General features: G+C 64.7%; 2 protein-coding genes across 2 annotated transcripts; both read left to right on the top strand.

Annotated features, from left to right (window-relative positions):
* Positions 1-2,990: 2,990 nt before the first annotated feature.
* Positions 2,991-12,010, top strand: MAF1 (MAF1 homolog, negative regulator of RNA polymerase III). Its single transcript, XM_029063791.2, has 8 exons — positions 2,991-3,057; positions 7,243-7,345; positions 8,332-8,460; positions 8,598-8,763; positions 9,122-9,243; positions 9,500-9,619; positions 10,365-10,502; positions 11,173-12,010. The coding sequence occupies exons 2-8, from the start codon at positions 7,263-7,265 to the stop codon at positions 11,192-11,194; spliced, it is 780 nt and encodes a 259-aa protein (XP_028919624.1). The 5' UTR covers positions 2,991-3,057; positions 7,243-7,262; the 3' UTR covers positions 11,195-12,010.
* A 44-nt stretch (positions 12,011-12,054) lies between these two features.
* WDR97 (WD repeat domain 97) lies at positions 12,055-26,892 on the top strand. The gene is made up of 26 exons (XM_029062637.2): positions 12,055-12,299; positions 12,694-12,800; positions 13,104-13,741; positions 13,824-13,945; positions 14,044-14,734; positions 15,072-15,214; positions 15,711-15,947; positions 16,118-16,208; positions 16,375-16,507; positions 16,712-16,842; positions 16,992-17,058; positions 17,320-17,478; positions 17,636-18,091; positions 18,188-18,280; positions 19,329-19,490; positions 19,615-19,728; positions 20,744-20,881; positions 21,007-21,225; positions 22,168-22,263; positions 22,514-22,711; positions 23,612-23,733; positions 23,886-24,048; positions 24,625-24,672; positions 25,823-25,965; positions 26,343-26,404; positions 26,545-26,892. Exons 1-26 carry the CDS (start codon positions 12,179-12,181, stop codon positions 26,745-26,747), a joined length of 4,857 nt encoding a protein of 1,618 aa, XP_028918470.1. The 5' UTR covers positions 12,055-12,178; the 3' UTR covers positions 26,748-26,892.
* Positions 26,893-27,056: the final 164 nt, after the last annotated feature.

The following is a 27,056-nucleotide window of genomic DNA, read 5'->3' as shown; positions in this document are numbered from 1 at the left end:
TATTATGGATTGCCGAATTGGGCTTTCCAAGTTCTCAGTACGGCGCTCGGCACACAGTAAGCGCTTACCGCATACCATCATTATTATTATGGATTGCCGAATTGGGCTTTCCAAGTTCTCAGTACGGCGCTCGGCACACAGTAAGCGCTTACCAAATACCATCTTTATTATTAGGGGTTGCCGAATTGGACTTTCCAAGTTCTCAGTACGGCACTCGGCACACAGTAAGCGCTCAGTAAATACGATCGAATGAATGAGACGGCAATAGCCAACAACCTCTAAACTGTAAGCTCGTCGTGGGCGGGGAATGTCTGTTGTAGTGTAACAATAATGATAATTAGGGTATCTGTTAAGCACTTACTAGGTGCACTGTACTAAGCGCTGGGGTGAATGCAACCAAATCGAGTTGGACACAGAGTCGATCCCCATTTTGCAGATGAGGTAACTGAGGCATAGAGAAGTGACTTGCCCAAGGTCACACAGCAGGCCAGCGGTAGAGCCGGGATTAGAACCCACGACCTCTGACTCCCAGGCCCGTGCTCTATCCGCTAGGCCACACCGCTCCTCTAAATTGAGCGGTTACTGCGTGCGGGGGACTGTACTAAGTGCTGGAAGTAAGTCATGCTGCTTCTCTCCCAAGCAGCTTAGTACTCTCCCAAGTGCTTAATATTCATGCATCCATCAGTCAATCGTATTTATTGAGCGCTTACTTTGGGCAGAGCACTGTACTAAGCAGCCCCATTCATTCATTCAATAGTATTTATGGAGCGCTTACTATGTGCAGAGCACTGTACTAAGCGCCATGGCCGCTTACTATGTGCAGAGCACTGTACTAAGCGCCATGGCCTAGTGGCTAGAGCACGGGCCTGGGAGTCGTGAGGTCATGAGTTCTAATTCTGCCTCCGCCACGGGTCCGCTGCTGACCTTGGGCAAGTGGCTTTACTTCTCCGTGCCTCAGTTCTCTCATCTGAAAAATGGGGATCGAGACTGTGAGCCCCATGTGGGACAGGGACCGTGTCCAACCCGATTGGCTCGAATCCACCCCAGCGCTTCCTCCAGTGCCTGACACACAGTAAGCGCTTGAGAAATAGCATAATAATAATAATAATAGTGTTCTGCACGCTCTATGATTCTATTTATTTATATTGATGCCTGTTTCCTTGTTTTGATGCCTGTCTTTCCCCTTCTGGACTGTAAGCCCAGCGTGGGCAGGGATCGTCTCTATGGCGAATTGGACTTTCCAAGCGCTTAGTTCAGTGCTCTGCGCACAGTAAGCGCTCAATAAATACGACTGAATGAACATAACGAATGCTCCGCAGATACGACTGATGTCAGGAAGACTCGCTCCGAAGAGCCGGGAAAAAGTCCCGACGACGTGACGACCGCCCCCCAGATACGAAGGGGCGACCCAGTGGCCTTTCCGGTGACCGCCTATGGCTCCGGAAGCCGGACGGTGAAAAAAAAAAAATCGGGAGAGGAAGAATCTTTGGAAACGTGGTGTCGGAGAAGGCTTCGGCCAACACCGTTGGGCGGCCCGAAGGAAGCGGGATAGCGGGCAAACCGAACCGGGAAGGCCCGACGCCTCGACTCGGAGGAGCGTATCTGGGAGACGCAACGGGGACTGCGTGGCTCAGTGGAAAGAGCCCGGGTTTTGGAGTCAGAGGTCATGGGTTCGAATCCCGGCTCGGCCACTTGTCAGCTGTGTGACGGTGGGCAAGTCACTTCACTTCTCAGTGCCTCAGTTACCTCATCTGTAAAATGGGGATGAAGACTGTGAGCCCCACGTGGGACAACCTGATTCCCCTGGGTCTACCCCAGCGCTTAGAACGGTGCTCTGCACATAGTAAGCGCTTAACAAATACCAACATTAATCCTCTGGAGAAGACCCTACTGGTGGGACAAAGTCCAGGGAGAAGGGGGAAATGGCGGATGGGCCGTTAGAGAAGCAGCGTGGCTCAATGGAAAGAGCCTGGGCTTTGGAGTCAGAGGTCATGGGTTCGAATCCCGGCTCGGCCACTTGTCAGCTGGGTGACTTTGGGCAAGTCACTTCACATCTCTGGGCCTCAGTGACCTCATCTGGAAAATGGGGATGAAGACCGGGAGCCCCACGTGGGACGACCTGTGTCTACCCCAGCGCTCAGGACAGTGCTCGGCCCCTAGTAAGCGCTTAACAAATACCAACATTATTATTAGATGGACGAGACCCAGGGCCACCATGATGGAAGGGCGGGGAGTGATGGCAGAGGACAGGAAGTTGTGGAGAAAACACATCTGTGGAGTCGCCGTGAATGGGAAACGACTCGATTTGATGATGATAATAAAGAGGGGGGGAAAAAGGAAGAGGACGGCGGGCAAATATCGTTCTCTGCTCCCTCAGAGGGAGAGGGAGGAGCCCCATGGGCCAAGGCCGCCCTTCTTCCCGCCCCCCATCTTGTCAGCGACGCCACAGGGGGCGGGGGGAGGGGGGAGGGGGGAGGGGGGCGGGGCCTGGAGATTGACGCGCCCTCCAGCCAATCGGCCCCTCGAGCCGCCTCCGCCTTTGTCCGGCGGCAGCCAATGGGCGGGCGGCGAGCGCCCGAGGGACGGCGTCCAATCAGCGCCGAGGGGGCGGGAGGCGGCCGGCGAGGGCGGGCCGGCCCGACGGACGGGCGGCTCGGCCAATGAGAGCGGGAGCCCCGGCGGACGGGGCCAATGGCGGCGGGCGGGGGGCGGGCGGAGCGGGCGCTTGTTGTTGTCCGGCCGGGGGAGGCGGTCGTCCGGCGGGTGTGGAGCGGACGGGTGGGTGGCCATCGTGGGCGGCTGGCGTCGGGGCGATGTGGCGGTGGCGGGCCGGCGGGGCCGGGCCCGGCGGGATGTCGCCGCCCACTTTTCCCCGGAGACCCCGCGGCCTGAGCGGAGGCCGCGGCGCCGCCGCCGCCGCCCCCCGGGCCTGAGGAGTCCGTCGAGCGGCGCCCCCCTCCCCGCGCCCGCCCGGCCTTCCGTCCGGCCTTCCGGCCGCCCTCCGCCGCCGAGAGGCCCCGACCGCGCCCGCCGAACCGCCCCGGACCCCGCCGACAGGTCGGTGCCCCTCGCGCGCCATTGTAGCCCCGGCGGGACTACAACTCCCAGCGGCCCCCGCGCCCGCCCTCCCCTCCCCCGCCGGACCCCGGGCCGCGCGGCCTCCTGGGAAATGTAGTCCGGGGGGGGGTGGGGGGAGGAAGGCCCGGATGCGCTTGGCCGAAAAGCGGCTGTCCGTGGTCCGCGCCGACGCCTCCCTGCTACCTACTGAGCGCCCCCGCGCAGGGCGGTGTACTGAGCGCCCGCGGCGGCCCCTCCCTCCCCCCCGCCCCCAGCCCAGAAGCTCCCTTTCCAACGGTCGTCCCGACCCCGCCATCCCCCGGCCGTCGAGCCGCAGCCCCTCGAACTCGCCGCAGCCCCTCGAACTCGCCGCAGCCCCTCGAACTCGCCGCCCCCGCAGGACCTCCCGCCACCGCCGTCACTGCTAATAACGGTGCTATTTCTTAACACCCCCCCCCCCCCACTGTGTGCCCGGCACTGTCCTAAGCGCTGCGGTCCGTCCCTAATCGGGTCGCACGCAGTCCCCGCCCCACGTGGGGCTCCCGGCCTTAATCCCCATTTTACAGGTGAGAAAACCTCCCCGTCTAATAATGTGGGTATTTGCTCAGCGCCCACTATGTGCGGAGCACTGTGCTAAGCGCTGGGGGAGGTGCGGGGTCATCCCCGTGAGGCTCACGGCCTTCCCATTTTGCAGATGAGGGGACCGAGGCCCAGAGAAGTGAAGCGACTCGCCCCCGGTCACGCAGCTGACGAGTGGCGGAGCCGGCATTCGAACCCGTGACCTCGGACTCCCAAGCCCGGGCTCTTTCCACTGAGCCGCGCTGGTTCTCTTGATCTAGACCGTTGAGTCCGTGGTTGGGGAGGGATCGTCTCTCTCCGCAGCCGAGCTGTACTTTCCAAGCGCTTAGTACGGTGCTCTGCACAGAGTAAACGCTCAATAGATACGACTGAATAATAATAATAGTGGCATTGGATAAGCGGTTACTATGTGTCAAGCACTGCGGGGGGAGAATACAAGGTCATCAGTTCGTCCCACGTGGGGCTGACGGTCTTCATCCCCATTTTCCAGGTGAGAGAACTGAGGCACAGAGAAGTGGAAGTGACTTGCCCAAAGTCACCCAGCTGACAAGTGGCGGAGCCGGGATTAGAACCCGTGACCTCTGACCCTAAGCCCGGGCTCCTTCCACTGAGCCCTGAGGGAACCGAGGCGCATAGAAAGGAAAGTGACTTGCCCAAGGTCACGCAGCAGCAGACAAGTGGTGGAGCCGGGATTAGAACCCACGACCTTTGACTCCCAGGCCCCTGCTGTTTCCATTAGGCCCTGTTGCCTTCTCTACTCCACTACTGGCGATGATGGTATCTATTAAGCATTTATTCATTCATTCAATAGTATTTATTGAGCGCTTACTATGTGCAGAGCACTGTACTTAGCGCTTGGAATGTAGTTATGTGCTGAGCACCGGGGAGGATAGAAGACGATCAGGTCGTGGCCGGTCCCGAGCCGACGGCCCTAAGAGGTAGGGAGAGCAGGTGCCTTCTCTCCATTTCACGGAAGAGGAACCTGAGGCCCGGCCAAAGCCCCACAGCAGACAAGCGGTGGAATCGGGACCGGAACCCAGGTCCCGTCCCTTTCCGCCAGTGCACGCCGCCTCTCCGGGCTTCCCGGTGCAGCCGGTCTTCCCGGAGCCTGGCCCGGAGACGTCCAGCTGTAGCTGTCCAGGTGTAGGTGTCCACCTCCGATCCCTGCCTAGGGTGGATTGAGGCGGCCCGCGGTAGCCTGAGTCCGGGCAGCAGGTCCAGGGCTGGTCTGGACTCCGCAGTAACGACCGGGAACGGGACGTCCCGGGCCGAACACCGGGACCCTCCAGGCCACGGCTCTTCCGAGCAGGTCAGCCCTTCCCGCAGGTGGGACCGGCCCGGAGGGATCCCGGAGGCGGGAGAGCGGAGGTTCTCTGGACCGGTCCGGCTCCCGAAACCCCGCCGGGCCCTGCCCGCTCCCCAGACGCCCGCCGGAGCATCGTCAGCGCGGGCGAAGCCTCCCGATACACGCCAAGCTCGTTATGGGCTCGTCGTGTCTGCCGGCTCCGTCCCGAACTCTCCCAGGCGCTTAGTCCGGCGCTCCCAAAACACCACCCATGGCGACACGGTCAGTCCATTGATTGAGCACTTACTGTGTGCAGAGCACTCGAGAGAGCACGCTGCGCGCGGTGGTAGGCGCGGGCCCTGCCCGCATCGAGATTACGGTCGACCGGGAAGCGTCGCCCTCGTTAACGATGCTCCAGCGGGCGTCTGGAGAGTCGGTAGGGCCCAGTGGGATTTCGGGAGCTTGACTGGTCCAGAGTTCCCTGCCCACGCGGAGTTTACAGTCCAGAGGGGGAAGGCAGACACGAAAATAGATAAAAGATGCGTTCGTAAAGATTCTGGGGCCGAGGGCGGAGTGAAGATCAAGCGCTTAAAGGGTACAGATCCGAGGGCAGAGGTGACCCAGGAGGGGGAGAGGGGGTAAGGGAGATGAGGGCTTAGTTGGAAAAAGCCCCTTGGGGAAGGTGTGATTTTTAGTGAGGCTTTGAAGGAGGGGAGAGTGGTGGTCCGGCAGAGATGAAGCGGGGAGGGAGTTCCAAGCCCAGAGGGAAGACCTGAAGCCAGGGGTCGGCCGTGAGTTCGATGAGAATGAGGCGCGGTGAGTAGGGCGGCTGTAGAGGAGTCGAGTGTTCGATAGGAAACGAGGCGGATAGACAGAGCCCGGGCCCGGGGGTCAGAAGGTCGTGGGTTCCAATGCCGGGCTCCGCCGCTTGTCTGCTTCACTTCCCTGGGCCTCAGTTCCCTCACCTGTAAAAGGGAGATTAAGAGTGTGAGCCCCACGTGGGGCCTGTACCGTGTCCAACCCCCGGCGCTTAGTACAGTGCCCGGCATATAGTAAGCGCTTAACAAGTACCGTAACTGTTATTAATCCCGGCTCTGCCGTTTGCTGTGTGACCTTGTGCAAGTCAGTTCATTTCTCTGTGCCTCAGTCACCCCATCTGTAAAGGAGGGATTAAGACGCAGGACGGGGACTGCGTCCAACCCGATTTACCTGTCTCCACCCCAACATTTAGTAGAGTGCCTGGCACATAGTAAGTACTGAAATAGTAGTAGTAGTGATGATGATAATGAGGATAGGTAGCCTAGGGCTCTGGTCTGGGTATCTGTACTCGCAGGGGGTGCCCCTAAGATCCTTGGGGCGTTCGGAGAGAAAATCCGGAATCGGCTCCTCAGCCTGAGGAGACAGGAACGTTTCCTCAGCCACCAGAGTTGTCCCGGCCCAGAGTCCGGGGGGCATTTGACCTCTGGTGTCTGCCGGGGCCTGCTACGAGTGGGGAGGGGGCTTATTTACCAGCACAGGTGGGGAGGGGGGAGGCTTGCGTATTGGGCTACTGGGACAACATTGAATGCCCGGCTCCTTCTCTGAAGGCGGCACATACCTTCCCCCCCGAGGGAGAGTGGCCAGGCTGGGCACAGACCGCCCCGGGCTTGGCCCCGCGATGCCCTCCCCTTCCCCGCTACCCTTCTTGGCAGAGCCTTGGGCAGGAGCCAGCCCCCATCTTGTTTACAACCTCTCTGCTTACGGCACGGCCGGGAGGGGGCTGGGAAGGAGGCAGGGGCCAGCCCGGGACGGGAGCCTGGCTAGAGACGCGGGGGCCGCGAGTCGGGGGTGCTTGGGGGGTGCCGGGAGCCTGGGACCCCCTGCCTTCAAGGGCAGGCGGGTTGGAGGGGGTGAGCGGCGAGACCCGCGGGACCGACTGGCAGCCTCGGAGAGGGTACGCCGGGTTTTCCGGGAGAGGAGGCCCCCGTCGAGGCCAGGGGCGAAACGGCGGCCGACGTGGGCGGCTCCGAGGGGCCGGAGGGTGGGTCCCCCCTCCCCGCGGGGCTTCGGTTCCCGGGCCTTCGGCCCCAGAGGTGGGAGACCGGAGGCCTTCCGGGCTCAGGGCTTCCTGTTCTGAAGGGTCCGAGGATTGAAGAAGACGACGGGGAAAAGTCCCCCCTCCTCTGCAGTTGGGGGATGTCCCTGGGCTGAAGATAAGGGCTGTACTCCTCCCCGACCTCCCTGGGGGCTCGTATCTACCCCAGCGCTTAGAACAGTGCTTGGCACGTAAGAAATACCCTAATGATTCGCTGTAATCGTTAAGGCCCTCCCCGTCCCCCCAGTCCCCTTCACCCAGCAGAAGATGAAGCTGCTGGAGAACTCGAGTTTTGAGGCGATCAACTCGCAGCTGACAGTGGAGACCGGTGACGCCCACATCATTGGCAGGTGAGGAGCGCGTCCCCGGGCCCCCGTCAGTCAGTCGGGGGTACTTATCGAGCGTCTTCTGTGTGCAGAGCACTGTACTGAGCGCTTGGGAGAGGACGATCCAGCGGAGTCGGTCAGGTTCCCTGCCCACAGCGAGCTGTCGGGCTAGAGTGCGAGCATTCAGGCTAGAGAAGCAGCATGGCCCAGTGGATAGAGCCGGACCTGGGAGTCAGAAGGACCTGGGTTCCAATCCTGGCTCCGCCACATGTCTGCTGTGTGTCCTTGGGCAAGTCACTTCACTTCTCTGGGCCTCGGTTACCTCATCTGTTTAAAAAAAAAAAAAATGGGGATGAAGACTGTGAGACCCACATGGGACAGGGACCGCGTCCAACCTGCTTAACGTAAATCCACCCCGGTCCTTAGTGCTTGGCACAGAGTAAGCGGTTAAAAAGTACCGTAATTATTATTAGGATTAGAGGGCGAGCTTTCAGCCTAGAGGGCGAGTTTTCAGTCTAGACCCGCCCCCCCCCGGACCTGCATCCTTATGCAGCTGGATGGGGCAAAAGAGCCCAGACTGGTGCCGGCTTGTCAGCCTCCGCTCACGCGTGCATAGGCGGGGCTCCTCCAGTCCCAGGCTTAGCAGAGGGCCCATCTCCCGCCCTCCCTGCCCGCCGGGAAGTAGTGGACAGGTCACAGAGGTTGCCGGCGGGCCCCTCGTTGCCCAAGCGAGGTGGGGCCGTATCAGGTCCATTTGAGGCGGAAGCCAGCGGGCCCCAGGTTGAGGTTTCGGGCCGGGGGCGTGGGGCCGCCAGCCCGTCTTTCCCAGCCCTCCCCCCCGGGTCCGGGTCTCCCCTGCAGGTCCGCACCTGGGGCGGGGGCTCCCTTTCCATCCCCAGCCTGGGGGGACCGGGTCACCTCGGGCCCTGCCCGAAGCGGGGGTGGGGAGAGAGGGGCAGGAAGGGGGAGCGGGTGGATCTGAGCTGCTGCGTCCTCCTCCTCCACCACAGGATCGAGAGTTACTCCTGTAAGATGGCCGGCGACGACAAACATATGTTCAAGCAGTTTTGCCAGGAGGGGCAGCCCCACGTCCTGGAGGCCCTGTCTCCCCCGCAGACCTCCGGCATCAGCCCCAGCAGGTGCCCCGCCTCCCCGCCCCTGCTCCGGGGGGGGGACGGCTGGCTTGGAGGGGGCGGTCCCCGCGGACCGGGGTGCCGGGAGGGGAGGGGGGCTGGGGCGGGGAGAGCCGGGGGGTCACCCCATGTGTGCTCTGCAGGCTGGGCAAGAGCCAGGGCGGGGAGGACGAGGGGCCCCTGAGTGACAAGTGCAGCCGGAAGACCCTGTTCTACCTGATTGCCACCCTCAACGAATCCTTCCGGCCTGACTACGACTTCAGCACCGCCCGGAGCCACGAGTTCAGCCGAGAGCCCAGCCTCAACTGGGTCAGGGGGACCGGGGTCTGCCCGGCGGGGCGGCGGGCACAAGGGGGAAGAGGGCGGAGACGGATCCGGAGTGCCCGGCCCGGCAGCCCGCCTCCTTGGGGGGCGGGCGGCTCCTGCGAGGGGGGGAGTGGGGTCTCTGCCTGCTCCGGGTCTGCCGACGCCTTCCGTCTCCCGGATTCCCCGGCCCTGCCAGTGGCGTCCTGGCCCGATTCCCCGATCTGGGCCGCCGGTTCTCCCCCGCCCCTCACCCCGTGCCAGCCGCGCGCACCTGACCCGGACCCCCCCCCCACCCCGGTTCTCCCCCTCGCCCCGATTTCTGCCCGTTCCCCGCCCCCCCCCCCCTTCCCGCCCCTCCCAGGTGGTGAATGCGGTGAACTGTAGCCTGTTCTCCGCTGTGCGCGAGGACTTTACCGCACTGAAACCACAGCTGTGGGATGCCGTCGATGAAGAGATCTGCCTCTCGGAGTGTGACATCTACAGGTGGGAAGCCAAGCCGGGCAGGGGTCCCGGAGCCCACCCCTCCGTTTCCGTTAATCGCGGCCTTGAACCAAGTGGTATCGGATGAGTAGGGCGGGCGGCCGTCCTCGTCTAGAGGGGCCGTCGGGATCCAGCCACCCGGGATTGTCCCCGGGGACGGGGGTGAGAGGGGAGCTCCGCGCGGGCGGGCGGCCGACCCTGATGCGGGAAGGAGCCGGGAGGCCGTCCTGAGTCACGTCCTCTCCCGCCGGCCCCGCAGCTATAACCCGGACCTGGACTCGGACCCGTTCGGGGAGGAGGGTAGCTTGTGGTCCTTCAATTACTTCTTCTATAACAAGAGGCTGAAACGCATCGTCTTCTTCAGCTGCCGTTCCATCAGGTCTGTGCCCGCGCTGGGCCGCCCGGCCCGGGTGGGGAACGGAGCTCCTCCGGCCCGGGGTCCAGGCCGCCGGGGCCGCCTCCCTCCCTCTCCCCACCTCGTCCCTCCGCCTCGGCCAGGGCGGGCCCAGGGTGCCCCGGGATACCGGGCGGCAGCGACAGCCAGGGCCCCCGCGGGACGGGGCGCCCGTAAAACAGGAGGGGTCCGGCGGTGGGGGCGTCGTGCCCCGAATGATCTCCAAGCAGGCGCTCTGCCTTCCGGCGCCGAGCGGCAGGCGGGGGCTCCGGGCCGGGGATTCCTCGCGATTTGGCCGCGACCTGGAGGCCGGAGCGTGGGGCCCGGGCTGAGGTGTGCCAGGCGGCCGCAGGCGGTGAGCCCGAGCGACTCTGGGCCGGACCCGGAGCGGCCGGGGAGAAGGAGGAAGGCGGTTCCGGCCCTGGGGGACCCGGGGTGTTCCCAGTGTGGTCGCTGGTCGGCAGGGTGGACTGGAGCGGCTCTCCTTTCCTGCCACTCGCCACCACCGTGGTCTTAAACGCGTCCTCCCCTCGCCCCGCCCAGCACCTGGTCTTTCCAGGGTGGCTAGGCGTCTCTCAGCGCCGTAGTGGCCGTGTTAAGGGCCTGCCCTCGCCCCCCGCGGTGCCCGTCGCCATCCCTGAAGCGGGGGATTCGACGCTGGAACCCGGAGGGTGCGTGGGGGCGAGCGGCGTGACCCCTTGGCGGGCCGTGATCCTCCTCCCCTCCTCAGCGGCTCCACGTACACACGGTCGGAGGCGGGTAACGAGCTCGACATGGACCTGGAGGAAGAAGAGGAGAGCGGGCGCGGCAGCAGCGAAGACAACACCGACGCCTACGACGATGAGACCAGCAACATCGAGGAGGACAGGTCAGGGCCGGGGGGGGTGGCCGGAATCGGCCAGCCTCGGTGGGCTGGCCGGAGAGGAAGGGGGGAGGGTAAGCCTCGGGCCTCGACTGCCCCTTTGCCCTCCTCCTCCTTGGTTCTTCTATCTTCTTTTTCCTTTCACCGTCTCCTTTCTTCTGCTCTTTAACGTTAACGGGCTGGAAGCTGACGACGAAAACAGTCGGTCCCTTCCCGTGGGCAGGAACTGGGATTTGTGTGAGCCCGGCACCGTACGCTGGGCGGTTGGGCCCGACCCCGGCAAACGGGGTGGGTTTTAGTAACGATAACAACGGTATATGTATAGCGCTTACTATGTGCCAGGCTCCGTACTGAGCACGGGGGCGGATACGAGCAAATGGAGTTGGACTCAGTCCCTGTGCCCTGTGGGGCTCGCCCTCTCACTCCCCATTTTACAGATGAGGTAGCTGAGGCACAGAGAAATGGTCATTTGCTCAAGGTCCCACAGCAGACAGGGGGCAGAGCCGGGATTAGAACTCAGGGCCTTCTGACTCCTAGGCCCGTGCTCTGCCCACCAGCCCCGGCTACTTCCTAGACCTCTTAGCGGGGGGGGGGAATCCCACACTAGCCACACAGACCCCCAAACTCACCCCATCCGCCTGAAGCCCAGCCCCGACTCCGTTCTTCTCCCCGCCAGATGCCCGGTGATCTGCATGTGAGACATCCGGCCTCGGACCGCCGCGCCCCTGCCGCCGGGCCCCTGGACCTCTACCCGGCCGGCCGCCTCCCGGCCCTCCCCTGGGGCCGGCCAAGGCCGGCCTGCACTTCGGGTCGGGGGCTTCCGGCACTTCCTAGCACTTTGTCTCCAGACTGTGACCGTGTCCCGCTCTGTTCATCCGTCTGCCATCCTTGCCTTGCACCAGCAGAGGGGAAGACCAGCCACCCCTTTGGACTGCTCCCGTGGGGGGGGGGGGGGGGGGGGGGTGGCACTGGCCCACGGACTTTTGGGGCCTCCCTTCCCCCCCCAAAAAGAAGCCTCTATTTCTCCCCTCACTTATTTAGCAAAAAGCATGCCCCTGCAACCCCTTTGGCCGGAGGGGGGAGAGGGGAACCGGGCTTGTAGGGGGTGGCGTGCGTGGGAGAAAGCAGCTCCACTTCCAGATTTTATTTTTGTATTTTGTACAAGGGCAAAGGGCCGCAGGGCTCTCTCCTTGCCCCCCCCCTCCCCCCCCAACCTCCTTCCCCCCATTTTTGCAGGGAGCCTCAGCCTCCATCTCCAACTCTCCCTGGCCCAGGCGGGAGCCCCTCAGCTTCCTCGCCTGCACTCCCCAGACTCCAGCCCCACGACGGCCCGCTTGACCTTTTAAAGAGCAACTTTCTGCTCCTTTTGTGTTTTTTCTAAAGAGCAGACCCGTTCTCCTCCTCCCCCCCGCCCTCTCCACCACCCTCCGTCCCCCGTCCCGCCCCCGACACTGAAGTATCACTTTGCTGCAGCTGTGTTCATGTCCGTTTTCAATAAAGTTTTTGTGATTCAGCTTCGGGGTCGGTGGGGGGGGGGGGGGTCGGTCTCCTAGCAACGGGAGGGTCGGGGTATCGAGGACCCTCCCCCGGGGCGTCAAGGACGCTCCCCCGGGGCACTGGGAGTGGGGCAAGTCGTACACGGGCGACCCCCTGCCTCCGGGTTCTGGAGGCTCGGGTCCGACATGGGGCCGAAGAGGCCGGAGCTGAGGCTTCCCGAGTTCGGGGAAGATCCCCGGGAGGAATCCCAGGAGGAGCCCGAAGGGGACGAAGATCCTGATGTGGAGGACCTGGATGGAGATGACGGTGAGGGTGGCCCTTTACCCCCGTCCTCCCACCCATCCCTCTTCTCCATCGCCCCCCACGCACACACCCGTGCCGCTGGGAGAAGCCGCATGGCGTAGCGGACAGAGCACGGGCCTGGGAGTCGGAAGGTCGTGGGTTCTGATCCCGACTCCGTCCCCCCGTCTGCTCTGTGACCTCGGGCGAGTCGCTTCACTTCTCTGGGCCTCCGTTAGGTACCTCCTCTGTAAAAGGGGGATGGAGACTGCGTCCCCCCGATTCCCGTGAATCTACGCCGGGGCTCGGAACGTAGTAGGCGCTTAGCAAGTCCCGCTGTTGTTAGCTGCGAATGAAGACCCCGGGAGGGAGGGAAGCCGGGGCTAAGTCCCCGTCCCACGGCAGCTTCTCCCACCCCCAGCCTCCTCGGAGCCGTTCACGCCGGAGCCGGCCGACCCCCTGCCCTCCCAACGGCCCCGCCGCCTCTGGAGCGTGCTGCGACGAGGGCTCCGCTTAGTCTTGGAGAAGGTTGGGGGTGGCTGGGGCGGACAGAGAGTCCCTCTCCCTGCTTGTGGTTCCCACCCCCTCAACACCCACGCCCGTGTGAAATAAAAAACAACAAACCCCAAAAGAGCCAGATTCTGCTCCCCCGCGGCCTGCTGGGTGTCCCCCCCGCCACCCCCAATTTCGAACTCGGGCCACGCATCCCTCCCTACCTCCGACCGGCCCTCCGCCCCCGAGTCCCTCGCCGTCCGCGGGACCTCGGCCTTATTTGCACCCCAGAGCGGGGTGCCTTAGGAAGCCTTAGCCCCCGCTTCCCCCTGCCACCAGATGCGGAGGGCGGAGCGCCGGGTGTCGCATCTGACCCAAGGGCTGGAGCTGGTGCGGCGGCTGGAGGTGGCGTCGGGGCTGCGGGCGGCGGCTCAGGACGCGGCGGGCGGGCGGCTGGTGCTGCTGGACGCCGGGGGCCGCCGGCTACTGGTGCACGGCGAGGACGGCTGGGCCCGGGGCAGCGCCCCGACCCCGGTGCAGCTGTCCGGGCTGGCGGCCCTGCCGCTGCCGCCCCGGGGCCCCTGTCACTTCGTGGGCTGGGGGCAGGAGGGGCTGGCCCTGCTGGGCCCGGACCTGCACTTACTGGCGCTCAGCACGCTGCCCGTGGCCCGGGCCCTCCGCTGCGGCGTCCCGGTGCCCGGGTCCGGGCTACTGGTGGCCGGGGGCCCGGCGGGCCTGACGATCTGGGAGTTCCGAACCGGGGGCCGTCGGCTGGCTCTCCGCCGGCACCTGGAGCCGACCCCTTCCTCCTCCTCCGCGTCCGGCCGGCTCCCCGGGCCCATGACCCGCCTGGCGCTGAAGCTGCCCGCCCCTCCCGGGAGCCTCCCCCTTTGCTTCGCCACCTGCGGGGCGGCGTTGGCCACCTTCGACCTGGAGAAGGGGCTGAGGTTGGACGTGCGCAGGGAGCTGCATAAGACGTGAGGGTGCGGAGCGCTTGGGGAGGGCGGCGGCGGCGGCGGCGGCCCAGGGCCCCCGCCGAGCCCCCTCCCCGCCCCGCAGCGACATCTCGGATGTGGCGTACTGCCAGGCGGCCTGCGCCGTGGTCACCGCGTCCCGGGACAACACGGTCAAAGTGTGGGAGGCCCAGTGGCAGCTCCGAAACGTCTTCGTGGGGCACGTGGGTAAGGACCAGCGACCCCCCGGCCCCCGCCACGTCGCCCCGGCCCCGGCCGACGCCTGGGCCCGTCCCTCCCGGCCGCCCACCCGCCCCTTCCCTCAGGCCCGGTGACCGCCCTGGCCGTCCTGCCGTCGACGCCGCGGGTGCTGTCCGCCTCCCGAGACGGGACGCTGCGCACGTGGGACCTGGACACCGGCGAACAGGTCGGGGAGGTGGCTCTGCAGGCGGGGGCCGAGGGGGCCCGCCCCGAGGTGACCGGGCTGCTGCCCCCGGCCCGGCCCGGGGCGCCGGTGGTGGCCCTGGGGCCGGCGTGGGCGGAGCTGTGGCGGCTGCGGGAGCTGTACGTGCCCTTGGCCGCCCTGCCCGCCCCGGTGCTGGCCCTGCAGGCCGCGCCCCCGCTCTGCACCGCCCTGCGGGCCGCCCTCCCGCAGCGCCTGCTCTGCCTGTGCCGGGACTGGTCGGTGCGGCTGCTGGCCGCCCCGTCCGGCCGCCCCCTGGCCGCCCTGCAGCTCGACGGCCCCGCGGCCGCGGCCTACTGCCTGGTCCGAGAGACCCTGCTGGTGCTGACGGGCGGCGGCGGGCTGCTGAGGGTCAACGCGGCGGTCAGCCCCATGCAGGTGGTGCAGCGCGTCCCCCCGCCCCCGGCGCCCGCCCCTCGGCCCTGCTGCCTCCACCTCTACCACCACCTGCCCGACCCCGTCGCCGCCCAGACCTCCTGGACTAACGTGCGGCTCCGCGGGCGGGAGCTGAGGCGGCGCAGCCATAAGCCCCTCAACTACCAAGACAAGAATCGGTGAGGGAGGGCCCGGAGCCCGGCCTCGAGCCCCGGCCCCGACCTCCGCCCCGACCCCGGCCTCAAACCTCGGCCCCTGTCCCGAACCCAACCCCGACCCCGAAGCCCCACCCGGTCTCGGCCCCAACCCCGACTTCAACCCCTGGCCCGAAGCTAACCTCGGCCCCGGCCTCGGGCCTAACCCCGGGGCCCATCCGGGGCCCCGGTGGGAGTTCTAGGCTCGAGGGAGGAATAACGGAGACTCGGCGTGGGTGGAGAGAGTAGGTCGGGATGGGGAGAGTTGGAGATCGGGAAAGAGCAGGAGGTCCCAAGGTGGCCCTCTCCCGTCCGGACCTAGGTTCCTGCCGGTGCTGGGCTACGAGGACGGGTCGCTGAGCGTGCTGGACTGGCTCTCTGCCCGCCCGCTCTTTCACACGGCGGCTCACGGCCCCGGTCCCGTCAGCATTCTGGTCTCCTGCACCCAGACTCTCTTATCCACCGGTCAGTGCCCCTCTCCTCAGTCCCTCCTCCGCCACTAAGTGCCAAGCCCTGCCGTAACTAGGGCGTAAGTCCCTCGGGCGCCGTCCCCGTCCCACGTAGGGCTCGCGGTCCAAGCCGGAGGCAGGGCAGGTAATATGATCCCCGTTCGACGGTCGGAGAAGACGAGACACGGAGAACTTAAGGGACCGTGCTACCCTTTGGGACTCCCGGCCTGTGGGCCCCCCTGCCTGCCACAGCGTCTCAAATCCTTCCAGAGTCTGGGTCTCAACTGCCGTAGAGTCCCTGGGCTGGAAGGGGCCCCTAGAGATCGTCGGGTCCGGTCTCTGCCTCGGGCAGGCCACTTCCGTACCGCCTCTGACGTCCCCCCCCGGCCCCGCTCCCCCACAACCCTGCAGAATCGCCCCCCGTGAGTTCCCCACGGTGCCGCTTCCCGTGAGCCCCCGCGGCGCCGCTCCCCGGGGGTCCCCGCAGGGCCTCCTCCCTCTTGCCCCCGCAGGGGCCGACCTGACGGTGAAGATGTGGCGGGTGTACCCCTACGCAGAGGAGAGCCTGAGCCTACTGCGCAGCTTCACCTGCCGCCACCCGGCCGTGGGGCTCTGCCTGCTCGGGACCCAACTCACCGTGGCCTTCGAGTCGCCGGGCAGCGCCACGTACGGCCTCGTCCAGTACGGGCTGCGGGACGGGGTGCGGCGGGATCACCGGCCCCAGGACGACCCGACCGATCACATCACCGGTGGGTCGGCGCTCTCCCCGGCTGCCCGGTCCGCGGGGCGGAGGGGGGCCCGGGCCGCCGCCCTCCGCCCTCGCCCCCCCCAGCTCTGCTCCTCCCCCTCCCCCTCCCCGCCCCCTCCCCCGGCTCTGATTCGTACCCCCTCCCGCTCCCCCTCCCGGTCGGCTCCCCAGGCCTGTGCTGCTGCCCGCCTCTCCGGCTCTACGCCTGCTCCAGCCTGGACCGCACCATCCGGATCTGGTCGGCCCAGAACCAGCTGCTCAGGTTGGAGGGCGGCAAAAGTGGGGCGCGAGGCGGGGGAGAGCCCGCCGTCGCGTGGGGACTGGCCGGGGCTCCGTCCGGCGGACCTCTGCCCCCCCGCCCTCCCCGATTCCCTCGTCCACTCTCCTGCCGCCCGCCCTCCCCTGCCCGTCTCCCCCGGCTCCCGCAGGATCCTGTACCTGGACACCGCGGCACAGGCCCTGACCTTCTGCAACGACAAGGGGGACCTGGTGCTGGCGCTGGGCTCCCGCCTCTGCCTGCTGCCCCACACGGTCTATCTGCCCACGGCCTACCTGATCAAGGTGCCTGTGGCGAGAGCGGGGAGGGGACAGAGAGGGGAGAGGGAGATCCCCGACCCCACCAGCTCCTTCCCTACCGGAGACCCTGCCTCACTGAGGGCCCGGGGGAAGGGGACCGGGACCTCCGGGGGCCAGGGTCTCTGCCGGGGTGGGTTTGCCGGGAAGGGGTGGGTTCTCGAACTGGGCCCCACCTTGCCGCGAACCCAGGTGACGTGCCAGAAGCAGCCGGAGTCCCAGGAAGAGCCGCCACCTCCGTTTTCGAGCGAGAAGGTGCTGACCCTGCTGACCCCAGCCGATGACCCGCTCCTGAGCCCGGCGGCCTCATCTTCCAGCCAGTTGTAAGAGCGCACTCCCGCCCCCCCGCCCGCCCCGGGGTCGGACCGGGGATCGGCGTCCCGTGCGTGTTCCACGTCCACGTCCCCTCCCTGCGTTCCGGAAGAGCGTCCGGACGCCGGGTCTCGCATCCTTGCCCCGGTCCCGTATCCAGGCCTCCGGAGTCGGAGAGTCAGCTGGAGGACAGAGAGGAGGAACCGAAGGAACCGGAGGCCCGGGAGGTACCGGGGGAAGACCGTGGCGTGGGAGGGAGAAATTCAGGAAGCGTGCTCACTCTTTTTGGCCCGGGGTCCCCCCTGTTCTGTGACCCCTACCCTCCCTGCTCCGTCTCCCTGTCTCCCTCTGTCTCTAGCTCCCTCTCCCCACCAGGCCATCTCCGGGGTTACGGGACTCTCCTAGGTCCCGTCTTGTTTTTCTCTGGAACGGTAATTGGTCCAGGCGGGGATTGGGGAGGGGTGGAGCCGTGACCTCTGACCCCGCAGGCCTGCGCCCATCTGGCTGCTCGGAACCAGGACCTACAGCTCCTGGCCCTGGGTCGGGTGTCCCCCGCGACCTCCCAAGCTCCCCTCACTCGCCAGCTGCAGGAGGAAGCCTTCCACAGATACCTGGCCCTGCTGTATGGCTCGGCGCTGCGCATCCCGGTGAGGGGAGGACGGGAAGAGGGGTGGGGGAGGATCGGGGTGGAGGTGGGGAGGCGGCGGGAGTCCTGCATCTGGGGGAAGGGCGGGGAAGGTAGTTTTTCTCCCCGGGACCTCTGTCCCCCTCTCTCCAAGTGTATGAAATCCTTCTCCTCCTCAGCCGCCTGGCCTCTCAGAACCCCCACTCCTGGCCAAGGAGGGATACAGGGCCCGGGGTTCAGGCTCTGTCTGGACCATACCGGACTTCTGGGAACACCATCTAGACCTTTTCCCAGCTGCCCTTCCCTCTGGCTCCCGAAGGCCACAGACCTCACTGACCAAAGCGGAGGGTCCCGGGGCCCCGGCCCCCACAGTGGCCTCCGAGTGGGCCCAGAGCCCAGCCTCCACAGTGAGTCCCCTCCCACAGTTGGCAGGAGAAGAGCCGGGCCGGGGCGGACTCTCCTGGGCACGGACCTCGAGCGCGGACCCCGGGAACGGACCCCGGGCGCGGCCCCTTCCTCCCGTAGCCGGAGTTGGACTGGGGAGTCGTGGCAGGACCGCTTACCGGTGCGGGGCCGGGACGGGGTTTGAGAGGCAGGTGTTCTTCTCCCGACTGGCGTACAGTGTCTCTTGCTTGGTCTGAGCGAGAAAGAGTCGCTCGGAAGCAGGCGCGATCCTGCCCAGACCAGACCAGAGTGGCCCGCCTCCCACCCCGTCCTCCTGTGTCCCCTAGGCTCCTGGGAGACAGGCCCGTGGGTCCCGTCGCTCCTCGGGGATGAAGGATCTGCACCCCCCAGCCCTCCAGCTCCACAGCGCAGCTTCTCTGGTGAGTCTTCCCACTTTGCCCCTCCCCGCCCCCTTCCCTCCCCTGTGACTGTCCCCTCATCCGGCCTAGGATGAGGCCCGGACTGGCTGGCCCGGGGGGATTGGAGGCGGAGGGATAGCTCTGTGGGCTTAGGGTTCTTGACAGAGAGGCTCCCTCTCCGAGGCCCAGATGGGACCGCGTAGGCGCTCCGCTCCGCTCCCGCACGGCCAACCCGCCTCCCGCAGCTCTCCTACCTCTGAGCCGCGGCACACACCGTCTCCCTCCCCGCTCGGCACCTCACCTCTTCCCTCCCCCGTTTCACACCCTCTAGCGATCCTCGGCTGAAGTGGGGGGTGTATGGGGGTGTGTGGGGGTGTTTTCGTGTGGGTGGACGTGTGCATGAGCGCGCGTGCTCGTCCACACCTCCTTTCTTCCCTATCAGACTGTACACTCCTCCAAGGCAGGAACCCCTGGGCTAAAGTCGGGGCCACCGTTCTCCAGAATTGGGACCTTGGGGATGGAACCGTTAGCTTTTCTCCGCCGCTTTCTGGGTTGCCTCCACAATATATTTATCTTAATGTCTGTTTCCCCCTCTAGACAGTAAGCTCTCTACGGGCAGGGAAAGTGTCTACCAACTCTGTTGTAGTGGACTCTCCCAAGCGCTTAGTACGCATAGAAAGCACTCAGTAAATACCATTGATTGACTGATCGATTGAGTGATTTTGCTCTGTGTCTACAAATCGGCTTCCCTGCCCGCATCCCTGTACCCATATCCTTGACTCAGTGTGGGTCCTCTGGCAGCCCATGGGAGGGTGTATCTGTGTGCCTACTTCCCTGGCACCATGAGAGAGAGAGAGGGTGTGTATATGAGTGTGTGGATGTGCCATCTCCTCCATCAAACGGTCAGCTCTCAGCTGGCAAGGAGTCCCCCGCCGACCAGTGTCTTGTAAACGGGTGCATGTGATGCCTTCCCCTCCCGAACGTCAGCTCCTTGAGGGCAGGAGACCGACGTCCCTCCCTCCGGCGCCCAGCCCGAGGTCCTCACCGCATCCTCCCCTTCACTCCCCAGTTGCTGGCGAAGGGCTCTCTGTGCTCGAGATTGGGTCTGTCGCTGGACCTACAGCTGGCAGATATGCCCCCTCCGGCTCCTCCGAGCCCTCTGCCCTCTCCAGGATCCCAAGACTTCCCGGCCCCCGAGCCCTCGGCACCGCAGTCGCCGTCCAGGATCAGGGTGAGCCAGCCAGCGGTGGGGGGAGGCAGGGGAGGTCTGTGGGGGTCAGGAGGCGGCCGGGTGGGGTTGAGATGCCGGGGAGGTAGGGAGAATCGGCTGAGCGCTGACTCTGCCTCTCCCTCAGCGTCCGCACCGACTCCGGCAGAGCTCTCTCGCAGTGGCCCAGGGCCCGGTCCCGGTCCTCCAGGGCTTCTTCCCGGCGGCCCGCCGGGCCCACGGGGCCAGCCCTGCCCTCGAGGTGAGATCCTGGCTAACCCCCACCCCCCTACCCTCCCGTTGTCCCCCGATGACTCCGGCCTGACCCTCGAGGCCTCCCTGCTACTCCCCAGAACACCCCGTCCCTCAGCCTTGAGCCCAAGTCTGACTTTGGGCAGTTGATTTTGTGCGTGTGGGTGTGTGTGAGTCAGTCATTCATGTTCACAGACAAACCTTGACAGAGGGAGACCCATCGGATCTAGAACCCCGAACTGGGAGCCAGGGGCCCGGAGGAAGAGTCAGAAGTAGCATGGCCTAGTGGATGGAGCCCGGGCCTGGGAGTCAGAAAGTCCTGGGTTCTGATGCCAGTATCTCCACTTGTCTGCTGTGGGACCTTGGACGAGTCACTCCACTTCTCTTGTGCCTCGGTTCCCTCATAATGTTGGTATTTGTTAAGCGCTTACTATGTGCAGAGCACTGTTCTAAGCGCTGGGGTAGATACAGGGTAATCAGGCTGTCCCACGTGAGGCTCACAGTTAATCCCCATTTTACAGATGAGGGACCTGAGGCCCAGAGAAGTGAAGTGACTCGCCCACAGTCACACAGCTGACAAGTGGCAGAGCCGGGAGTCGAACCCATGACCTCTGACTCCGGAGCCCAGGCTCTTTCCTCATCTGTACAATGGGGATGAAGACTGTGAGGCCGGCGTGGGACACGTACCGTGTCCGACCTGCTCGGCCCGTGTCTACCCCAGCACTTACTATGGCGCCTGGCACAGAGTAAACGTTTTCTGAAATACAATTTAAAAGAAAAAGTGTCTTCATCTTAGGTGGGGAGAAGAATCGTTGCCTAGCGGCGCGGTTGGTGTCTGCCTGGAGGAGGCGGGTGGCTTTTGAGTTCAGCTGGGGAGCTCTCTGGGTCCTGATCTCTTGCCCACTCTGCCCCCGCCTCCAGGGCCACCCCGGTCCACGGCGGAGGCCAGTCTGATGCTTTGTCTCCTTGGGTAGAGTTACACGTGCCCCTCTGCCCTCTCCCCACCCCTCTCCTCCCCGACGCAGGCACGCGAGCCGCCGCCCTGCGTACTCCCTGGCTCCGTCCCTAACTCCGTGGTCCTGCGGCGGTTGTGGCCCCGGAAGGAGATGGGGGGCCCGGGGAAGGCCACGGTCCTGGCGCCCCTCGGCACTCCCCAGAAGCAGGTATCGGAAGGGGCCGGGCCCCGAGGGGCGCTGCCGTCGGGGGTCTCGGCAGGCGGGGCGCAGGGGGAGGGTCCCTGTCCGCGGTGGTCCCCCCCGGCCCAGCTCCCCCCGCCCCTCGTCCGCAGCATGAGCTGGAAGAACAGCCGAGCAAGAAACGGCAGCGGTGGCTGCCGTATCTGCGGCCACGCCGCAGCGAGGAGGAGCAGGGGCAGCGAGAGCAGGAAGAGGAGGAAGAGGAAGAGGAGGAAGAGGAGGAGATGGAAGAGGAGGACTACGATAGCCAGGAGGAGTGGGAGCTTGACTCCTCGGGCTCCACATCCTTTTCCCAGACCCCCTCACGGCAGGTGGGACTCAATGAATCGGTGACATTTATCGAGCGTCTGCCGTGTGCAGAGCACTGGACAAAAGGCTCGGGACAGCACGATCTGAGTGGGTTAGACATGTTCCCTGGCCCCGTGGAGCTTACAGTCAATAGGGAGAGACACATTAATGCAAGTAACGGATATGACGGACCGACGGGGGTGGGGGGCGTGAATAGATTGTATGAATCCAAGTGGGAGAGTGGGGAAAATGAGAGCTTGGTCAGGGAAGGCCTCTAGGAGGAGGTGTGATTTTAGGAGGGCTTGAAGGCTGGGAGAGTTAAGAAGAGGGGAGGGGGTTCCTGGCCAGATTTAGGATGTGGTCGAGGGCTCAGGGGAGAGACAGATGACAAAGAGGCCTGGTGAATAGGTTGGTGATAGGAGAGCAAAGTAAGCGTACCAAGTTGTAGTAGGAAATTAGGGAGGTGAGGTAGGGTCCAAGGTGATTTAAAGCTGATGCTAAGGAGGTCCTGATGGACGTGGAGGTGGTTGGGAAACCACTGAGGAGTGGGGAAATGCGGACCGAACCTCGTTTTAGAAAAATGACCCGGGCGGCCGAGTGAAATACGGGCTGGAGTTGGGAGAGACGGGAGGCAGGGAGGTCAGCGAGGAGGTAGATGCGGTAGTCAAGGTGGTTTAGGATAAGTGTTTGGATCGATGCGGGAGCAGTGTGGATGGAGAGGAAGGGGCGGATTTAGCGATACTGTTCTGTCTACTGGAATAGAGGAGAGGGGCAAGAAGGGGATCGGGCTGGCTGCGGGAGGGGGTGGGTGGGCTGAGATTGTAGCCAGAGTTTTGGGGGTTGGACGACTGGGGAGGGGCAACGAGGCTAGGGTCACCCTGCCTGTCTGAGCTGGGAGAGCCACAGCCAGGCGGAGGCGGGGGCCTGCCCCAGGTCATCCCTCATCCTTGTTCTCTGGCGCCCAGGGCTCCTCCTTCTCCAGCCCCTCGCTGCCCTCCTTCCTGCTGCCTTTCCTGGCCAGCAAGTGGTTCCAGAAACTCTTTCCCGGCTTCAGCCTCCAGGTGCCAGGGCGAGGGCTGGGACCGTGCGTGGGGAGGCGGCCAGGGAACGAATAGGGGGAGGGCGCGGGGGGCAGAGGGGCCGGGGGCGTAATCGCCTGGTGGGAGGGAGGGCGCGGGGAGAGGGTAGTCACCTGGGCTAGGGAGAGCTGGAGGGGTAACCGCCTTGGGGTCGGGAGGGCTGGCCGAAGCCCCCCCCGAGGAGTCCCGGTGGTAGCCGGGCCCCTGCCCCGATGCCCCCTGTTTCCGGCAGGAGTTCCCGGAGGCCAGCTCCCTTTCGGGGCTGGCGAAACTGCTGCTGAGGGTGTTGCCGGGGGTCACCTGGGCCGAGGCCGGGGATGTGCTGCAGGCTCTGCTGTTTCTGTTGCCCCACCTCTCGCCGGACCAGAGACAGCAGCTGCAGAACCAGCTGTTCAGGCTGCTCAACCAGGAGCCCCCTCCAGGCCTGCTGGTAACCCAGCCCCCCAGGCCCCCGCTCCTCAACCCAAGGCCTCCGCCGGCTGCCCTGCCCACACCCTCCTCTGCCTCCCGTACGGGCAAAGGCCAGAAAGGAAGAGGGGAGGAGGAGCAGCGAGAAGGAAAGAGAGAAAATGGGGGAGCGGCCCCTCCGCTCCGGCTTTGCCTCTACTCCGGGCCCCGGCTGGACGGTTCCGGGCTGTGCCCCTTCCCGGGGGCAGACGCGGGGGCGTCCTGACAGCTGCCCCGGCCGGTCTCCCTGGGGCACCCCCTGAAGGGGAGTTCCCGGTGGGTCTGAGAAGCAACGTGGCCTAGTAGATAGAGCCCGGGCCTGGGAGTCGGGGGGATCTGGGTTCTATTCCCAGCTCCGCCACTTGTCTGCTCTGTGACCTTGGGCAAATCACTTCACTTTGCTGGGCCTCAGTTCCCTCATCTGTAAAATGGGGATTAAGACTGTGAGCCCCTCGTGGGACGGGGACTGAGTCCAACCTGATTAGCTTCTATCTACCCCAGTGCTCAATACAGCGCCTGGCACATAGTAAGCACGTAACGAATACAGTAAAAAAAAACTCGAAAAGACCCTCAGATGGGCTGGCTCCAGTTCTGCCGCTGCGGCCTTCTTCCTCCCTCCTCTTTCCTCCCTCTTCCTCCTCCTCCCTCCCGCCTCTTCCTTTCTCCCTCTTCCTCCTTCTTCCCTTCTCCTCTCCTCCCTCCTTCTCCCCCTCCCCTCCCCGTTGCTACTGGGGCCACCCCTGCCAGAGTTCACAGCTCCCGGCTGGAAGCGGGACCCTCCCGACTAAGGTTCCTCTTCCCTTCCCGCATCCCCGTCCCCCCTGCTGCCCGACGTCTTCCCTGGGCAGAGGGGCCCGGGGCTGACAGAACTCCGTCCCTCCAGGAGGAGAACGAAAAGAGGTTCGTTCTGCTGGCGCTGCGGGTCCTGATGGAGCTGGGAGATGGCTCGAAGGAGGTGGTGCTGCAGCTGATGGCATATTTCCTCTGCTCCTCCATTACCCAGAGGTGAGCCTGCTGCCCCCCGGCCCCTCCGCCACCCCGAGACAGATGCAGGTGCCGGGCCGCTCCCCTCCGCGGGCCCCCCTGCTCCCAGCCCCTCCTCCTGAGCTCCTCAAGCCCCCCCCGGGCGGGTGCCCGGCTCCTCTCTTCCTCCCCAGGGCGATCCTGTGGGCTCTGCTGGGAGAACTCGGGCTCCGGGACCCGCACGGCTTCCTGCCCCTGGAGATGGAGCGCTGGGTGCAGGCCGAAGCCAAAGCCAGCAAGGCCAGGCTGAGGGCCATTTGCGAGCACCATCTGAACGGCATGATCCAGGAGCTGAAGGTCCCAGCCCCCGCCCCCTCGTCCTCCCTGGACCCCAGCCTCTCACTGGGTGGCACCCAACTCCCTCCAACTCTTCGACCCCCTCCCCAACAAGATTTTTTAAATGGCATTCGTTAAGCACTTAGTATGTGTCAAACGCTGTTCTGAGCGCTGGGGTAGATATGTTAATTAGGTTGGACCCAGTCCCTGCCCCTTACGGAGCTCACAATCTAAGTGGAAGGGAGAAGAGAACTGAGGCACAGGGAGCGAAGCGACTTGCCCAGCGTCACGCGGCGGACGGGTGGCAGAGCCGGAATTAGAACCCAGGTCCTCCGACTCCCGGGCCCGTGCTCTCTCCGCTAGGCCACGCTGCTTCCCTCCACGTCGGCACTGGGCAAGGATTCTGACCTTCTGCTGGGGCTGGGTACCCAGGGCTAATCCTGGATCCCCCCTTCCCCAACCCTGCTCCCCGAGAAGCTGGGCCAAGACTGTGGATGGGGTGGGCTGGCGTAGGGGGGGAAGAAGGAGGAGCCCAGGCTTCCCGAGGGGGAGAGGAGGCTGGCTGAGAGCAGGGCTGACCAGCCTCCGTCTCTCCAGGCTCACCGGGAGAACGAGCTCTCACTTCCGGAGGGGGATTCCCAGCAGGTGAGAAACTCTAAAAAAAAGCTATTCTCCTGGGGCGCTTCCTTTACCAATCAGTTCCTCCATTCATTCATTCAATAGTATTTATAATAATAATAATGTTGGTATTTGTTAAGCACTTACTGTGTGCAGAGCACTGTTCTGAGCGCTGGGGTAGATACAGGTTAATCAGATTGCCCCACGTGAGGCTGACAGTCATCATCCCCATTTTCCAGGGGAGGGAACTGAGGCCCAGAGAAGTGAAGTGACTTGCCCACAGTCGCACAGCTGACAAGTGGCGGAGCCGGGATTCGAACCCATGACCTCCGACTCCCAAGCCCATGCTCTTTCCACTGAGCCACGCTGCTTCTCTCTTGAACGCTTACTATGTGCGGAGCACTGGACTAAACGCTTGGAATGGACAATTCGGCAACAGATACCCCTGCCCTCCCCTCTGAATCCAAACCCCCAACAGATGCTGCCATTTTCCCCACTCCTCAAGAACCTCCAGTGTTTGCCCATCCACCTTTGCGTCGGGTAGAAACTTCTCACCGTTGACTTTAAAGCACTCACTCGCTTTGCCCCCTCCTACCTCACCTCGTTCCTTTCCTACTACGCCTCAGCCCGCACACTTCGCTCCCCTGACGCCCACCTCCTCACCGTACCTCCATTTCGTCTATCTCACCCACATCCTACCTCTGTCCTGGAACCCCCTCCCTCCTCATATCCGACAGGCGATGACTCTTCCCCCCATCCGAAGCCTTATCGAGGGCTCGTCTCCTCCAGAGGCCTTCCCTGACTACGCCCTCTTTCCCTTTTATTCAGCTCCCTTCTGCGTCTCCCTGACTTGTTCCCTTCATTCATCCACCCTCCCGGCCCCAAGGCACTTATGTACATATCTGTATTTATTTCTATCGATGTCTGTCTCCCCCTCTAGACTGTAAGCTCTCTGCGGACAGGGAATATTGTTATACTGTACTCTCCCACAAGAGCTCAATAAATACAGTCGACTGACTGACACCGACAGCACCTCCTCCCCGGCCCCTCAGCTCTTCCATTTGCCCTTCCCCACCCTCCTCAGTCGACGTCTACCCGTCTGCCTCCCGTCCCGACCTTCCTACGAATCCCAACCCTCCCGTTTTTCCGTTTGTGCCCTCTGTCGGATCCCCCGAAGCCCCCGGAGGCTCAGGACCTCTCGGTCCGGCCGATCGACGCCCTCAACTTCTTCTGTGAGCAGAAGCTGGAGGCGCTGCTGCGGAAAGAGATTCGGGCCCGGCAGGCCCCCAACGCGGTCGTCCCCCTGCCCTGGACCTCACGGTCAGTCTCGCCGGGGGGAAGGGTGAAAGAGGGGCTCAAAAACAGAGGCCCGGATCCTCCACCCGTCCCGTTTGGCTCCATCCAGCCTTGGTGGCCCATCCCTTGCTGGGGGGAAGTTCTTTCCGTTGCTCAAATTTCGTTCTCCCCGTAGCAGTGAGCTCACCTCCTCTACTTCTGTGTCCCCAAATCCTCGGGTCTCTAACCTGGGCCCCGGCCTCGCGCCCACCCTTCGGCTCCCTCACCACCCATCCACCCCGCCCGACCCCTCTCCTTCTCCCCTTCACCCCGGCCCTGGGGGCTGAGAGGAGAGGGAGGAAGGAAGGGCAAGTCAAAGGTCAAACAGACCTTTGACTTGCCCTTCCCCTCGCTTTCCAAAGGAGCCGCCCCCTCCCACGCCTCCAGGAGACTAAAGTGCCGGCCCGCGGGGTGACCCGGGATGGTGAGTGAGGGGGAGTGGGAGGGAAAGGGGGAGGCGGAGGGGGGCCGGGGCCCTGTCTCTCTATCCCCCCAAGCTCTCCCTCTCTCAGCCTCCCTTGCCCCGTCGTCGGCTGACCCCCCGCACCCCTGGCCTCCCCCCAGGCCACTGGCTGCCCCCGCTCCCGCCGGGACCGCTCCTGTCGGGCTTCGTCCGCGCCCTGAAGCTGCCTCTGCCGCGTGTGGAGCCGCTGCCCTTCCCGCCCGGCTGGCCGCTGGCCACCCGGCCCCTGCCGCCCCTTCTCCTGGAGCCAACCCTGCAGCGCTACTTCCTGCCGCACAGCACCCACCCGGACAGTTACCGCTGACCCCTTACCGCCGACCCCGGCTCTGCCACCCTCGGGACGCCCCGGGGCCCCTCCCCGCTGAGGGCGGGAGCCGGGAGGAGGGTCTGGCCGGGGAGGAGCGGGGGGCTCCTGGAGGGAATAAACGGTGGCCGTGGCCCGCTCCGGAATCCCCCTCCACCGGCTCAGCTCCCCCTTGCTCCGCGAGTGGCCGCGGGAGGTGGGCGGGAGCGATGGACAGACAGCCGGTCGAGCACAGAATTCACCCCAGACTGTAAGCAATAATCGATCCATCGACAGCATTTATTGAGCACTTACTTTGTGCAGAGTACC

The sequence above is a fragment of the Ornithorhynchus anatinus genome, chromosome 4 (assembly GCF_004115215.2).
Source record: "Ornithorhynchus anatinus isolate Pmale09 chromosome 4, mOrnAna1.pri.v4, whole genome shotgun sequence".
In the NCBI taxonomy this organism is placed as follows: Eukaryota; Metazoa; Chordata; class Mammalia; order Monotremata; family Ornithorhynchidae; genus Ornithorhynchus; species Ornithorhynchus anatinus.
Note: the sequence above shows the minus strand (reverse complement) of the source record. Positions and strands in the feature narration are given on the sequence as shown.

What these genes read in the sequence shown, in the direction of transcription:
- WDR97 (XM_029062637.2), top strand. Translation starts at nt 12,179, where the DNA reads ATGGGGCCGAAGAGGCCGGAGCTGAGGCTTCCCGAGTTCGGGGAAGAT. An exon ending in GGACCTGGATGGAGATGACG is followed by an intron (nt 12,300 to 12,693) that starts GTGAGGGTGGCC and finishes TCCCACCCCCAG; the next exon opens with CCTCCTCGGAGCCGTTCACG. An exon ending in CCCAGACCCCCTCACGGCAG is followed by an intron (nt 21,226 to 22,167) that starts GTGGGACTCAAT and finishes TCTGGCGCCCAG; the next exon opens with GGCTCCTCCTTCTCCAGCCC.
- MAF1 (XM_029063791.2), top strand. Translation starts at nt 7,263, where the DNA reads ATGAAGCTGCTGGAGAACTCGAGTTTTGAGGCGATCAACTCGCAGCTG. An exon ending in TCCGGCATCAGCCCCAGCAG is followed by an intron (nt 8,461 to 8,597) that starts GTGCCCCGCCTC and finishes TGTGCTCTGCAG; the next exon opens with GCTGGGCAAGAGCCAGGGCG. An exon ending in TCGGAGTGTGACATCTACAG is followed by an intron (nt 9,244 to 9,499) that starts GTGGGAAGCCAA and finishes CCGGCCCCGCAG; the next exon opens with CTATAACCCGGACCTGGACT.